The sequence below is a fragment of the Peromyscus maniculatus genome, chromosome 9 (assembly GCF_049852395.1).
Source record: "Peromyscus maniculatus bairdii isolate BWxNUB_F1_BW_parent chromosome 9, HU_Pman_BW_mat_3.1, whole genome shotgun sequence".
Classification (NCBI taxonomy): Eukaryota; Metazoa; Chordata; class Mammalia; order Rodentia; family Cricetidae; genus Peromyscus; species Peromyscus maniculatus.
Window position 1 is genome coordinate 49,267,380 of NC_134860.1, and position 15,790 is coordinate 49,283,169.

At 46.3% G+C, this 15,790-nt stretch overlaps 1 protein-coding gene across 1 annotated transcript in view; it reads left to right on the forward strand.

The window, feature by feature from the left end:
• The window catches only part of LOC143266784 (X-linked retinitis pigmentosa GTPase regulator-interacting protein 1-like), a 41,597-nt gene that overhangs the window by 4,964 nt on the left and 20,843 nt on the right, over nucleotides 1-15,790 (forward strand). The window contains exons 3-6 of the mRNA XM_076544038.1: nucleotides 2,422-2,563; nucleotides 5,285-5,589; nucleotides 8,417-8,516; nucleotides 9,858-9,986. Coding sequence (XP_076400153.1) covers nucleotides 2,422-2,563; nucleotides 5,285-5,589; nucleotides 8,417-8,516; nucleotides 9,858-9,986 — 676 coding nt within the window. The remainder of the gene's footprint in view (nucleotides 1-2,421; nucleotides 2,564-5,284; nucleotides 5,590-8,416; nucleotides 8,517-9,857; nucleotides 9,987-15,790) is intronic.

Sequence of the window (15,790 nt, forward strand, 5' to 3'; positions counted from 1 at the left end):
GAGATAATCCCCAGTCTGTCAAGGGAGTCGGGGGGAGACAATCCTGACAGTCTTCACAATGGCAACTGTTTTCTTTCAGTCCTTTCCTTAAATTTTCCTTTTATTTAAATATTTATTTATTTAATTATATGGGTACGCGTATATGTGTGCACCTGAGTGTATATGTGCATCACGTGCATGCACGTGCAGTGCTGTGTTCATCAGATCCCCTCCAACAGGCAGGTGGTTGTGAACTACCATGTGGGTGCTGGGTACTGAACTCAGGTCCTCTGCAAGAGCAGTAAGTACCCTTAACTACTGAGTCACTTCTGAGCCTTCTTAGATTTTCTTAATATTTTATTTGTTTCTGTGTGTGTGTGTTTATGTGCACATTTGGGGAGTACACACTAGAGGTCGAAGGACAGTCTTGGGTGTTGGTACCTTCCACCTTTTGTTTTGAGACACTCACTTATTGGCTTGGGACCTTGTTGCTTGGATCTTAATGGCTCCCTCGGGGGAGGGGTGAGAAGGCACAGCATCAATGGCACAGACACCGAGGAGTCTGTTTGAAGGCAAATAACAAACTCCTTTATTCAATAACAGGGAAGGCCTTAAATACTCTCCTCCCAGCACCCAGTCTGTGTGGTTGTCACTCATTGGCTGGGCATGATCAGGAACTCTGACATCGACTAGGAACCCTGACAGTGACCAGACACTCTAACAGTTCCTGTTCCTAGGCCCTCAGGCAGACTCCAGGTTGGCTCATAAGAAGTCTATTATGTGCATGCCTTAGCAACTGGTCTGAGCCAATTTCCTCAACCCTATGGTCCTGTCCTACTACAGGACCTGACTATGTAAGCTCGGAAGCTTGTCTGAGAGCTTTCAGCTGTCCATCTGTCTTGACCACCCAGCTTGCCTTTGCTGGGGTCACAGGCCACCATGACTGACCTTTTATGCAAGTTCTGGAGATCTAAACTCTGATCCTCATGGTTGGGAGACCCATACTTTACTGAGTGAAGCATCTTCTCAGCCATTGAAATTTTGTTTTGTTTTGCTTTGCTTTTAATTAATTTAAAAGTTAAACAATTTTATTAGTAAATGAAGTCAATCAAGCCCTTCTGTCCTTGTGGTCCTGGATGCACCAGCCTCCAGTTCAAGAGTAGCCTGGAGACAAAGGGCTGGATGTGTACTCTGAGACAGAGTGCCCCTGGGCCTCTTATCATAAAGATTCTATCATGAGGTTGGGGAAGTTAAACTATCTCCGCCCTAGACACTATGAAAGACGGTATTGGACTAGTGCATTTCACACACCTCCCCATGTGGTTAGTGTTTCAGGCCCAAGAAACAGAAATGCACAATCTAAAAGGAATGGCTGGACCACACTAAAGCTCCCTCTGCTACAGGTAGAAAAAAAAAAAGAAAAAAAATGGCACTTCTCCGTTTGTATGTAAGGAGCTCTTCTCAAGCATGCTGTTTTTGTTGTATGCAGCCAGCTGGGCAAGGGCTTCCAGTGTCTGTCCCTAGCTTCTTTTATACATTAATCTGTTTGTTCATTTATTTTTTGAGAAAAGGTCTCACTGTGTTACCATGGCTGGCCTGGCCTAGAACTCACAGAAGTCTGCCTGCCTCTGCCTCCCGAGCACTGGGATTAAAGGCGTGCACCAACACCAACACCCGACCCCACCATACCATCTTGATGTAGCTTTTTAAAATTTCTTTTTTCTTTTTTAAAGATTTATTTATTTATTATGTATACAGTGTTCATTCTGCCTGCATGTATGCCTTCTTACCAGAAGAGGGCACCAGATGTCATTACAGATGGTTGTGAGCCACCATGTGGTTGCTGGGAATTGAACTCAGGACCTCTGGAAGAAACAGCCAGTGCTCTTAACCTCTTGAGCCATCTCTCTCCAGCCCTAAAGTTTCTATTCTCTTGCTACATTGGTACTTTAGAGACAGACACTGGAGAATCACAAGTTCAAGGCTAGCTTGTGTTACAGAGTGAGACCTTATCTCACAAAACAATAAACAGGGCCAGCGAGATCTCAGCGGACAAAGGCCCTCGCCACAAAGCTTGCCATCCGAGCTCCATCTCTAGCTTCACAGTTATAGGCTGTTGTGAGCTGCCCAACATGGGTTCTGGTAACAGAACTCAGGTCCCGTGGAAGAGCAGCCAGTGCCCTGAGCCATCTCTCCAGCCCTCACCTGACAAGACTCTTAAAAAGTTAACAAATAAATAAAGGTCTACGGCTACAGTGGTGCACGCCTTTAATTCTAGCACTCAGGAGGCAAAGGCCTCTGAGTTTGAGGCCAGTCTGGTCTACATACAGATATAGCCAAGGCTACACAGAAAATCCCCGTCTTGAAAAACAAACAAGCAAAATAAAATAGAATAAATAAACAAGACAACATGTAAAAATATTCTCCAACTACTCTCTTCAGGGGCTTCAGGTAAGAGTGTGAAGGCTCAGTCACACATGGGCAGGATGAGCCAGGAGGACCGGGACTACAGACGCTTTCATCTTCAGAAAGAGCCCATGTTGGTGAAGGAACTCTCTCTGAAGCAACGAGATAAAAGCAAAAGGTACCCAGAGTTCTTATGCTTTCAAAAGCTGCATCTGAGGCAAATTGGCTCCATTCTATTTTCCTCAGATGTCTGTACCAAAAACATTACTCAAACATCAAGGATGTCAGGCTGAAAAATATTTTTGCAAACATCATTGTTTTCTTGTTTTTCTGCCACACACCTCAGAACTGAACACGGCACAGAGCAGCCCAAGTAGCCCGGTGATGGTATACCAATGCGCAGAGCACGGGACTCGACTGGTTCCTGTCTGGCTGTGAGGGAGGGGATGGAGACAGGGTGGATGGTAAAATCTTGGCAGAACAAGGGCGTTAGGAGTACGAAAGGGAAGTTTTCTTTTGAAAGTAAAGATCAGTTGACTCTTTACTGCGTACAGGCATATTGTGTGTTCTGTGCACACACGAACTGATTTACTATTAAATCAGTTGACTCATTTACTAGTGTGTCTTAGTTAAGGTTTCTATTACTGTGAAGAGACACCATGACCACAGCAACTTTTTTTTTTTTCTTTTTTCTTTTTTGTTTTTCGAGACAGGGTTTCTCTGCGTAGCTTTGCGCCTTTCCTGGAGCTCACTTGGTAGCCCACGCTGGCCTCGAACTCACAGAGATCCGCCTGGCTCTGCCTCCCGAGTGCTGGGATTAAAGGCGTGCGCCACCACTCTTATAAAGGAAAACATTTAATTGAGGTGGTTTACATTTTCAATCGATTATCATCATGGTGGGACATTCAACATGCAGGCAGACATGGTACTGGAGAGGTAGCTGAGAGGTCAACATTTTGCAACAGGAAATGAATGAGGTCTGTCTCACCGGGCATGGCTTGAGCACATATGAGACCTTGAAGCTCACCCCCACAGTGACACACTTCCTCCAACAAGGCCACAACTCCTCACCGAGCCATGCCCTTTGGAGGCCATTTTCTTTCAAACCATGAGATAGTGTGAAGGCAGAGTATTATTAGGAGGAGAAAGAAACCACAAGAGCCCATGATCATACGTAGTAAGCGGCAGAGCTGAAGCCCTTAACTCCAAAATGTTCCATACACAGTGATCTCAGGCTGTGGGCTTCCGATTGTGGATCTCTGGGTGTACCTAGGCAGGAGTGTGCCAACACACCCAAACCCTTTTTATCTTTTTATTTTATTTATTTAATTAATTTTTTTTTGAGACAGTGTCAAGTTATGTAGGTCTGGCTGGCCTGGAACTTGTAGCAGTCCCCCTGCCTGTGTGCTCGGATTATGGGTAGATGTCACACTACAGTAGTCTTGCTTTTTCTCATGTGGTAATGTTTCCAAAACAGCCTTGTTGCTGAACAGCAGTTAAATCCAGTGCTGGGATTATAGGCCTACATCACCAAGCCTGAGTCAGAGATTAATCTTTTTTTTTTCCCCTGGGGTGGGGGAGGTGTTTTGAGACAGGGTTTCTCTGTATAACAGTCCTGGCTGTCCTGGAATTTGCTTTGTAGACCAGATGGCCTCAGACTCAGAGATCCACCTGTGTCTACCTCCAGAGTGCTGGGATGAAAGGAGTGCCCCGCCCCCATCGCTGGTTCAAGTGGGGAGGTTTTTTATTGTAAATAAGAGAGAACATATCTAGAGGCACGGAAGAGTCTAGAGCAGAGGGAAAATGAAGCAGAATGGACATGGCCAGGGCTGGCTATCTTCTAGAGAAGCAAGAGAGCTCAGAGTAGAGAAATCACTTGGATTATAAAGAGAAGGAGTAGCCATGGGGTGAGAAGTCCATCAGCTGGAGCAGGCCTGGGGGTGCTAGCATGGAGACTTTGAGATGTATAACAGTACCGAGGGAGCCTCCAGACCAGCTTGGGCTTTGATACGCAACCTCAGCTGTATGTCAATGAAGACCCATGTGTCCCTTCTGCAAGAGGCAAGGGAAGTGACTCCTTTTGGCAGATGGGAATGGGTTTCACAAGTTCCTGAGGAATGCTGCTGGCTTTTATCTAACCACCACAAATCGTTTTATAGTCCAGCTTGAATTGAGCCAAGACTGTCATATCTGGACATATGGACTGCCTGAGACTTAACAATTGCATAGAAGTAAAAACTTTACTTACATTTATTACTTCTCTTAAAACTCATTTGTTTCTTCACAGGCATCATAGCACATGCTTATAATCCCAGCACTGGGAAGCAGAGGCAAGTAAATCTCTGAGTTCGAGGACCAGCCTGGTCTACAGAGAAAGTTCCAGGACAACCAGGGCTACACAGAGAAACCCTGTCTCGAAAAACAAAAATAAAACAACAAAGATCTAGCCTTAGGGCATTTTCTTAGTGATTGATGGAGGAGGGTTCAGGACGGTCCAGTCCATTGCAGGTGGTACCATCATCCCTGGACTGGTTGTCTTGGACTCTATAAGAAATCAGGCTGAATGAGCCGAGAGGAGCAAGCCAGTAAGCAGCACCCTCCACAGGCTCTACACCTGCTCCTGCCTCCAGGTTCCGGCCGTGTGAGTTCTTATCCTGACTTCCTTCAGTGATGGACTACAATGTGGAAACATAAATCAAATAAACCCTTTTTTCCCCAAATTATTTTTTTGGTCATGCTGTTTCATTCAAGCAACAGTTAAGCCTAACTAAGACACCAAAGCTCTGAGGCTTACCCAGCTAAAATAGCTCTGAGGCTTGCCCAGCTAGAATCAAGCCCTGACTTCAACCCCAGCGAGGGTTGGTGGGTGGGGAAACCCACGTGATCTGTTTTGCCATAGGCGGAGGAGTACCACGCAGCAATCCACCACTGCCCAACGGGACCTGCTGGCACTTGCTGCACTCAGGGAGCCTGCGAGGCGGCCACGCTCCTCGGCGCCCCCACGCTCCTCGGCGCCCCCACGCTCCTCGGCGCCCCCACGCTCCTCGGCGCCCCCACGCTCCTCGGCGCCCCCACGCCCCTCGGCGCCCCTACGCCCCTCGGTTCCCAGGAGAAAAGCGCATCCACAGCGTCTGTGTCCCTCCAGCGCGCCGGGCGGTGCACAGCCTCGAGTCCCCGCGGGTCGAAGGCTGTCCCACACTCCTGGTATGTAACTGCTCCAGAAACCCCAGCAGAGTGAGGCTGGAACTACGCCCCACGAGGGCACTGAATCACCAATCATGTTTCTTTCCTGCTTTCTTCTTCTTTAGTTTGTTTTGTTTTCTGAGACAGGGTTTCTCTGTGTAACCCTGGCTGTCCTGGATCTCACCCTGTAGCCCAGGCTGGCCTCGAACTCAGAGATCAGCCTGCCTCCGCCTCCCATATGTTGGGATTAAAGGCGCGTGCCATGATCACCCAGCATTCCCTGCTTTAGTCTACTCATTAACCCATCATTGTTATCTCATCTTTCCACCTTTCCAAAAGCCTGCCCTCCCCCGCTCCCCCACCTTACCCTCCACACCCCCACCCGTGGTAGTTGGGTACAAATTTCTGAAATCACCGCTTGCATGTGGCTCGGTGGCCAAGGGTTTGGTTAACATGATTGATACTGTAGGTTAATCTCCAGGACCTCCAAAAAATAAACTAAACAGCAACCACAAAAAAACGGAACTAGACAACACCCAGGGGAGGGCCGTAAAGAAAGGGTAGCAGGGGTAAGGAATCAGAAGGGAAGATTATCTGGGGGAAGGAAGGGAACCCACCAGGGAAGGGCGTGGGGGAGGCAAAGGAGACACAAAGCGGTGGTACCTGTGTACAGCTGCAGAGAACCCCATCATTTTGTATGGTAATCAAAAAATTAAACATTAGAAGATTCGGGCCGGGCTGTGGTGGTGCACACCTTTAATACCAGCACTCGGGAGGCAGAGGCAGGTGGATCTCTGTGAGTTCGAGGCCAGCCTGGGCTACAGGGTGAGTTCCAGGAAAGGCGCAAAGCTACACAGAGAAAAACCCTGTCTCAGAAAACCAAAAAAAAAAAAAAAAAAATCTTCAAAATCAACTGCTGGTTGCGATAATTCCCACTCTCCAGAATTAAGAGGCTGCAGGGTCTCTGATAATTCGGGTCATCCTGCCCTACATAGCAAGTTCCAAGCCAGCCAGGAGTCCACAGTTGAGACCCCTCCTGTCTCAAAAAATAAAACAAGATGAACAAACAACTCGGTTTCCAAAGGATTTTGCCACAGATAAGCAGACAGTGGAAACAGAAGTTTTGCTGGTGGAGTCCACAGCAGTCTAGGAAGGAGGCCCCTTGAGCGCGGGGACTATGCTTAGGAGTGAGGGTCTGAAAGCCAGACATGTGGCTGGGAAGCCAGGGCTTGCAGGACAACTGTGCCTCTGTGCTCCGATTTTGGAGAAGAGGACTCCCTTGAAACCAGGGCCATATTTAAGGCCCTTCTCCCAAGAAAACTGGGCAGACGCACACACTACACACGATGCTGTGGGCTCCGCGTTTCCCTGAGCGCGACCCTGGTTGAGGTCCTGAGCCCCGCAGCAAAGGGCGGTTGTACTTTCTCTCCGTGCACTCGCGCTGGCTGAGGTCTGTCTTGGACCCTCAGCAGCAGCCTCCAGAAGACAGTCTGTTCTCAAGGGCTGAGTTAGTGAGGAGAGCCTGGGCAAAGCAAGTCTACAAACAACTTTTGATTTAAACACTCTTATCTTATTGCTTAAATATTCATTTGGGTTTTTTGTCTGTTTGCTTTTTGGTTTTTTTCAAGACAAGGTTGCTCTGTGTAGTGCTGGCTGCCCTGGAACTCACTCTGTAGACCAGGCTGGACTCGAACTCAGAGATCCGCCTGCTTCTGCCTCCTGAGTGCTGGAACTAAAGTCTATCACTCCCCCAAATCCTCACTTGTTTGTGTAGTGTGGTTCTATGCTTTCAAGTCCTGTATTCCAGATAAGCAAACGTTTGCAAAAAACAGCTGGAAAGACAGGAGTCTGAATTTCAGTCCTGAGTCAACATTTGGAATGTCAGCCCTCAGGAGGCTGAGGAAGAATTGCTACCAGCTGCAGGCTGACCTGGACTTCAGAGTGGGACCCTGCCTCAAAAACAAAAACAAAACAAACAAAAAAACAAACCGGGGAATGGTGAAGTAAGCCTTTAATTCCAGCACAGATCCAGGCAGAAGCAGGCAGATTTCTGTGTTCAAAGCCAGGGATACACGGAGAAACCAAAACAAACAGAATAAAATAAATGAGGATATTTAAGCATGACTGTACCTGTTATGTACCAGGCCCTCCCTGGCTTGCACTAGCTTGAATCTTTCTTCATTCCTCCCACTTGTACCCACTCACTGAAAGTATTCTTTTCTTTCTTTCTTTCTTTTTTTTTTTTTTTTTTTTTTTGGTTTTTCGAGACAGGGTTTCTCTGTGTAGCTTTGTTGCCTGTCCTGGAACTCACTCTGTAGCCCAGGATGGCCTCGAACTCACAGAGATCTGCCTGGCTCTGCCTCCCCAGTGCTGGGATTAAAGGTGTGTGCCACCAGCGCCCGGCCGAAAGTATTCTTTTATTATCATCATCATCATTATTATTGTTAATACAGTATTTTATGTGTACAGTATTCTGTTGTATGCATATATGCCTGGACACCAGAATAGGGCGCCAGATCTCATTACAGATGGTTGTGAGCCACCATGTGATTGCTGGGGATTGAACTCAGGACCTCTGGAAGGGGATGGAAGAGCAGCCAGTGCTCTTAACCACTGGGCCATCTCCCCAGCCCCACTGAGTCAGTATCCTCAGCTGAAGGTATTTGCAGTTCTGATTTTACAGAAGGAGGAAGGAAACACCTTTGTGACTAACTGTCACATGAGGCTCCCCCCCCCCCCCCAGCCTCAAGGCTCATAGTGGCCAGCATATGACATCCAAGTTTTGGTATGTGGTGGTCTAGAAGGTGCTGTGGCTACATCTCACATCTTTCTCTGCCTAAATTTTCAGGGCCAAAAGACAGGCGCAGCTGTACAGCCCCTCCTACCTTCAAGGGGTATGTGAGAGATGAGAACAACAGAATCGAAATAACCAGTGAGCCCCGGCAACTGTGAGTTCCTCTTTCAAGTCCTGTGTTGTTACTAAAAAGGTTCTAGTTGAAAATACGTCACTGAAGGATCAGTGAGTGTTGCTGATTTCCAGGAAAATCAGAGAAATCAAAATGGCAGCTGTAAGTCAATGTCAACTTCCTCTTTTTTTAAAAAAAAGTGTTTACTTTTTTTTTTTCAATGTGCATTGGTATTTTACTAGGGGTCCCCTGAAACTGGACCCCTAGAACATGGTCCCCTGGAACTACAGACAGCTGTGAGCTGCCATGTAGTTGCTGGGAATTGAACCTGGGTCCAATCTGGAAGAGCTGCCAGTGCTCTTAACCACTGAGCCATCTCTCCAGCCCCCAACTTCTTTGTTTAAAAATACAAAACAAGAACCAACAGGATGAGCATTCCTTAGTCCAAGCACACCTGCACAGAGACAGGGGGATCTCTGTGAGTTCCAGGCCAGCCTGGTCTACACAATGAGGCCCTGTCAAAATTTATGTTTACATTCTTTTTTGTATCTATAAAACAAGCATTTCTCTGTTCATTGAGGGAAAAAATAAAAAAATAAAAGTCCTTTCCATAATGTTAATCCTGAAATTCACCAGAAAAACCAGTTCCACCATTTTGGCCGAATTTAAGCAGGCTTTCATTAAAATTATAAATTCTGGGCCGGGCGGTGGTGGCGCATGCCTTCGATCCCAGCACTGGGGAGGCAGAGGCAGGCGGATCTCTGTGAGTTCGAGGCCAGCCTGGGCTACAGAGTGAGTTCCAGGACAGGCAACAAAGCTACACAGAGATTTAAAAAAATTATAAATTCTGACCAAGATGGAATTTGCTCAGGACCATCACCTGGAAACTTTCCAGGTGAGTGTCTCCAAGATAATACTTGTTGGAGGAACTTATATTGACAAAACCCATAGGCCACCATACTTTCCCACGAGGCTTTGTTATCTATCTATCTATCTATCTATCTATCTATCTATCTATCTATCTATCTATCTATCTAGAAGAACCACAACTCCCAGAATCCCAGAAGGTTACCTTACCTGTCTTAGGGCAGGTGGGACTTACAGGTTAACTTCCTGTCTAACCACCTAAAGTATTCCCCTTTCTTTTTAGTTTTTATCTCCTATGTTGGCATGTGCAGGCTGCATTTTATAAGCTTACCCTCTATATCACTAAGGTAACCGATTTCCTAACTTTCTTTGGTAAGTGAATAGCTCAGTTCTAAGCCCTATAAAAGTTACTGCTTCTCCCTTTTGTGTTTAATCTTCCTCTAATTATAGAAGTATACTTTTTATCAGCCATGTCCTGATTTGGGCTAAATTCATTGGTCTATGTATGCTTAACAGTGCTCACATCATGACCGCTAATTCTACACAAGTGGAAGAGCTACCCAGGTCTCCTAAGAAAATGCCCCGAGATGAACAGCTTACGTGGAGGAGCTCACTGGAGTGTGATCGGACGGCTGCAGAGCTTCGGTGAGAGCCAACATTCCGTACCTAAACCATACCAAGCAGAAAACGTTAAGGTGGTGTTTGTTTTGTTTTGTTTTCCAGCTTTTCTTCACCTCAGAGGAAAAGAGATTATTTAGGAACAGATTCAATCTGAAACATGGACTTGGAGAATCTAATAAGTTAAGAAATCCTGCTTATAAAGAGGCTAGGCATTGTGTTGCATGCCTTTAATCCCACCACTCAGGAGGAATAGGCAGGTGGATCTCTGATGGAAGTGAGCCTGGTCTACACAGAGAATTCCAGGGTGACATATGAGACTACTTCTATAGAGAGAGGAGACGGGTAGGGGAAGGAAGGAATTTCTCTGTGTAGCCCTGGCTCTCCTGGACCTAGCTAGCTCTGTAGACCAGGCTAGCCTTGAATTCACAGAAATCCGCTTGTCTCTGCCTCTTGAGTACTGGGGTTAAAGGCGTGCACCACCACCACCTGGCCTGAAATTCATCAAGAATTAGGGGCTGGAGAGATGACTCAGTGGTTAAGAGCACTGGCTGCTCTTCCAGACGACCCGAGTTCAATTCCCAGTAACCACATGGAAACTCACAACTGTCTGTAACTCCAGTTCCAAAAGATCAGATGCCAATGTACATAAATAAAATCAAATAGATATTAAAAAGGGTTAATAAAATATAAAAGGGGATAGGCAGAATACTTATCCCTTTAATGAGATAACATACTTTTCCTTCCCACATTCCCCCTCTTAGTGTAGTTTCTTTTTCTTTCTTTCTTTCTTTTTTTTTTTTTTTTTTGGTGTTTCAAGACAGGATTTCTCTGTGTAGCTTTGGAGCCTGTCCTGGATGTCACTCTGTTGCCCAGGCTGGCCTCGAACTCACAGAGATCCTAGTGTAGTTTCTTAAAGAGTCCCACGCATAGCTTCTCCTTTTCTTCATTCTATCGTTTTCTAAGCATGTTTGCCCTGACATGCTGGGCCTCACCGTTTCTCTAACACCTCCTCCCCAGCACGTAGCTGACCTCTATGACCTCTTCTTTTAAATTTAATTTTATTTATTTATTTTATGTGTATGAGTGTTTTTCCAGGGGAGTCGGATCCTCTGGATCTGGAGTTACAGATGGTTGTGAGCTGCCGCATGGGTGCTGAGAATTGAATCCAGGTCCTCTGGAAGAGCAGCCAGTGCTTTTTTTTTTTTTTACTTTTTATTAAGAATTTTTTATTCATTTTTACATACCAACCACAGTTCCCCTTCTCCCTCCTCCAGCTCCCCAGCCTTTCCCCCCAACCCACCCCCATTCTCTCCTCTGACAAGACAAGACCTCCCATGGGGACTCAGCAGAGCCTGGCTCATTCAGTTGACACAGGTCCAAGCCACTCTCCCTGCACCAAGGTTGTGCAAGGGGTCCCCCAGTATGCAGTGGGCTCCAGAGCCAGCTAATACATCAGGAATGGACCCTGATCCCACTGCCAAGGGGCCCCCCAAGTAGGCCAAGGTACCAACTGTCTCACCCAGGCAGAGGGCCTAGTCGAGACCCACAAGGGATTCACAGCTGGTGGTCTAAAGTTCATGACTTCCCATTAGCTGGCTTGTCTGTCTCTGTAGATTTCTCAGTCATGACCTCAATGTCCCTTGCACATAGAATCCCTCTTCTCATTCTTCAATGGATTCCTGGAGCTCGGCCTGGAGCCCAGCTGTGGCTCCCTGCAGCCAGTGCTCTTCACTCCCGAGCATCTCTCCAGCCCCTTCATGCCCTCTTAACTCAAGTTGGCATGGTGTTTTTCCTTCTCTCCTCCATTCTTCTCCTTTGGGCAGTTGCTGAGTATCGGGGGACTATGGGGGTCCAGGCCCTCAATAGTCCCCTCCCAGGGTCCAGGAAGAATCTACAACCAGCTGATAATTAATCTTTGATGAGAAGAAATGAATCTATGTACACGAAACTCCTTAGTCCATATACTTTATTATTCTGTGTCAGTTACAAGCTAATATTCTGCTCGCATATTTAAGTCATCTTTAGCCTGATTTCTCTCTACACTTGTCTGCGGTCCCCTCTAGGTTCTATCATAATTCCTTCATCTAGTTCTGCCCCTTCTAGGTTCTCATCCATCTTGTTCCTTCCCATATCATCTCCTCTCCCATCTTCTTTTCTCTTATCTTGTTCTACCTCATCTTGTTCTTCCCCATCTGGCTCTTCCTCATCTTCCATCTCGTTCCTCTAGTCCTCTCTTCTAGCCCTTCAATCTACTTCTTTTCCATCTCAGTTTGTTCCTCTCAAGTTCTTACCCATCTAGTTCTTCCATTCTCTTTTCTCTTCTCTGTCTTGTGCCCTGGAAGTCCCGGTATATAAAGGGAGGGTCCGAGCTAAACTGTGTAAAGCTATTACTTAACGTCCACCTCTCCTAGGTGGTGTCTCCTTGTGGAATTTACTGTAAGTCAGGAGACTTGCATGTGGGCTGTTATCATTGTTAGTCCTCGAAAGTTGGGGCCCACCTGGGCAGTGTCTCCTTGTGGAATTTACCTTAAGTCAGGAGACTCGCCTGTGGGTTGTTATCACTGTTAGTCCTCGGAAATTGGGCGACCACCTGGGTGCTGTCTCCTTTAGTTCTTGAAAGTGGCTAGGGGAGATATCTGATTCCAGAGAAAGCCTTTCCTGAGGCTGTTCTCCAAACGCCTGGAATGTGTATGTCTAGAGAGTGATCAGTCCACATTGTTAGCCCTTCTTAGGGAAAAGCCAATTGGGAAAACTATGAAGGCACACATGATTTTCATAACAGAATACAGCTGATATATAACAAGCCAAGTAACATCAAAAACTCCTTGGGATTTGGCTTCTTCTGGAGGAATTCCCTGATTCCTCCAGGTAGTGACTTTGCCATAACCAGCTGAGTTCTTATGATATTCCTGCGGCCCGCAGCAGCTGAGATTTAAGGCTTGCCTTCCCTGAAGCATTTCCCCCCTTTAAATCCTAATAAAATTGTCCTCAAGCTGAAAGAAGAAAGGAATGAAGGAAGGAAATCCTGCATAAACCTGTCCCACCTTTGAAAAATATTTTATTTTACTTTTATTTACTTATTTAGTTTTTTTTTTTTTGAGACAAACTTTTCTCTGTCTAACTGTCCTGGCTGTCTTAGAACTCACTTTATAGACCAGGCTGGCCTTGAACTCAGAGATCCACCTGCCTCTGCCTCCCAAGTGCTGGGATTAAAGGCATGTGCCACAACCACCTGGCTTTATTTTACTTTTATTCTTGTGTGTATGTTCAAATGCAGACATACACATGTGATTTCCATGTGTGGGCAGATCAGAGACAACTTTCTGGAGGTGTTTTTTTTTTTTTTTTTGAGACAGGGTTTCTCTGTGTAACAGCCTGTCCTGACTGTCCTGGAACTCACTCTGTAGACTAGGCTGGCCTCAAACTCACCGAGATCCACCTGCCTCTGCCTCCTGAGTGCTGGAATTAACAGCGTGCACCACCACTGCCCGGCTGGAGTTGGTTCTTTTATTCCACCAGAAGTTCCCAGAATTGAACTTAAATTGTGTGACTTCTGTAGCAAGTGCTTTTATGCTCTGGTCGAAGGACTGGGGATTTAGCTCAGGGTAGAGTCCTTGCTCAAGGGCTGAGATGGCTTCCTTTGCTTCTGGGGTGCTGGAATTGAAGGTAAGACTCATTCTACTGGCAAAAACAAACAAACGAATAAAAGTAATGGAAAAAAAAAAAGACCAGGGAGATTAACGCAATCAGTAAGCTGCTTGTTACAGAAGCATGAGGGCCAGGGTTTGGAACCTCAGCAGCCACAGAAAGGCTGGGTGTGGCAGCATGTGCCTACAATCTCAGCCCTAGGGGATTGGAGACAAGGGGCTCCGTGGAACTCATTGCCTAGCTAGGTTCTGTATGAGACCTTGTCTCAGCATACAAAGTGGAGCGCAAATGAGGAAGAGACCCAGCGTCAACCTCTGGCCTCCACATGTATGTGTATGAGCATGAGTGTGAACACACACACACACACACACACACACACACACACACACACACACACACACACACACCCCAGGTGGAAAATGGACTGCATTAAGATCAGTCTTTTAGTTTCATAGCCAAATTGAATAAGAAGGACCACATACACCTGTCTCCACCACAGCCTTTTCGGTTTGTATTTTATTTAAAATGTTTTATTTAGATTTATTTTCGTTCCATGTTTATGAATGTTTACTCACACATGTGTCTGTGCACCATGTGAGTGCCTGCTGCCTGTGAAGGTCAGAAGACTATGAGGTTGGATCCAGCCACCGTGCAGATGTTAGGAATTGAACCCCAGTCCTCTGTAAGAGCAACAAGTGCCCTTAACAGCCAAGCCAACTCTTCAGCTCCTCTTTAGTTTTCAGATGTGTGTGTGTGTGTGTGTGTGTGTGTGTGTGTGTGTGCGTGTGCGTGTGCGTGTGCGTGTGTGTGTGTGTGTGTTTAATGTGGGAATTTTTGCCTACAGATGTTAGTGCACTGTGTGCGCCTGGTGCCTGAAGAGGCCAGAAGAGGGCGCCAGACTCTTGGAACTGGGTTTGACTGCTGGTTTAACCTGAGACTAGAATCTCCGCCTTCCAAGAGCAGCACATGCTCTTGACCACTGAATCCAAAGTGGTGCCTTTGTTACAAAATAACCAACAGCCAGAACTGGCGGCATATGCCTTTAATCCCAGCACTTGAGAGGCAGAGACAGGCCAATCGTTATGAATTCAAGGCCAGCCTGGATTAAGGAATTCCAGGCAAGCCAAGGTTACATAGTAAAACCCTTTCTCAATGAAAATTAAAAAACAAACAAACACACCCAAAACATCAAAATGAGCTAATATTGACATAGAGGCAGCAGTTCATATTAAAGTTCATACTTAGTTAGGTGTGGTGGCATAATGCCTTTAGTCCCAGCACTCTGGAGGCAGAGGTAGGTAGAACTCTGAGTTCGAGGCCAGTCTATAATAGGTAGAGCTCTGAGTTTGAGGCCAGTCTGGTTTACAAAGTGAGTCCCAGGACAGCCAGGGCTTCACAGAGAAACCCTGTCTTGAAAATCAAAAAAAGAAAAAGGAAAAAAAAAAGTTCATTCTTGCTGTTGTGCATGCTGGGAGTTCGGGCAAGTGTGTAGTTACCAGGACCCACCATTCTATATCACAGGAGAGTCACTGCCCTAAAAACCGCCTGTGCTCTGCCTGTTTGTGTCTCCTCAACCTTTGATGACCGTTGATCCTTTTCTCTCTATGTACGGCTTTTCCTTTCGCCCACAGCACTGGATAGCTCGGATTGTACAAATGCAGCTTTGAGCTTTGCTATTCTCACTTAATCACATGCACTGAGGACCATGGTTCCTGTCACCTGAAGCAACCCCCCTCCACCCCACCCCTGCTCCCTCAGGCTGAATGACAAACAGTCCACTGATTTTTCGTTGTTTTTATTGTATTTTATTTTTTTTTCCTTTTGAGACCGGGTTTCATGTAACCCAGGCTGATCCAAATTCACTATGGAGCAGAGGAGAATCTTGAACCTCTGATCCTCCTGCTTTTCTACTTTCCCCTTCCGATCCCTGGGATTCCAGGCATTCACCACTACATCTGTTTTATACCATGCTGGGGACCAAATTCAGGACCTCCTGCTTGCCAGGAAGTCCTGCTTCTCTCTACCAACTGAGCTACAACCCCCAGCCTGTGGAGACCGGTTGTTAAACACTCAACACTTAAGCCCCATATTTAATTACTTGGAGGTAAAGTCTAAGTAACAATGTAATTTTAAAGATCTCATTTGTAACTAGTCAGTACAGGGAGTGAGAGTTGCTGGGA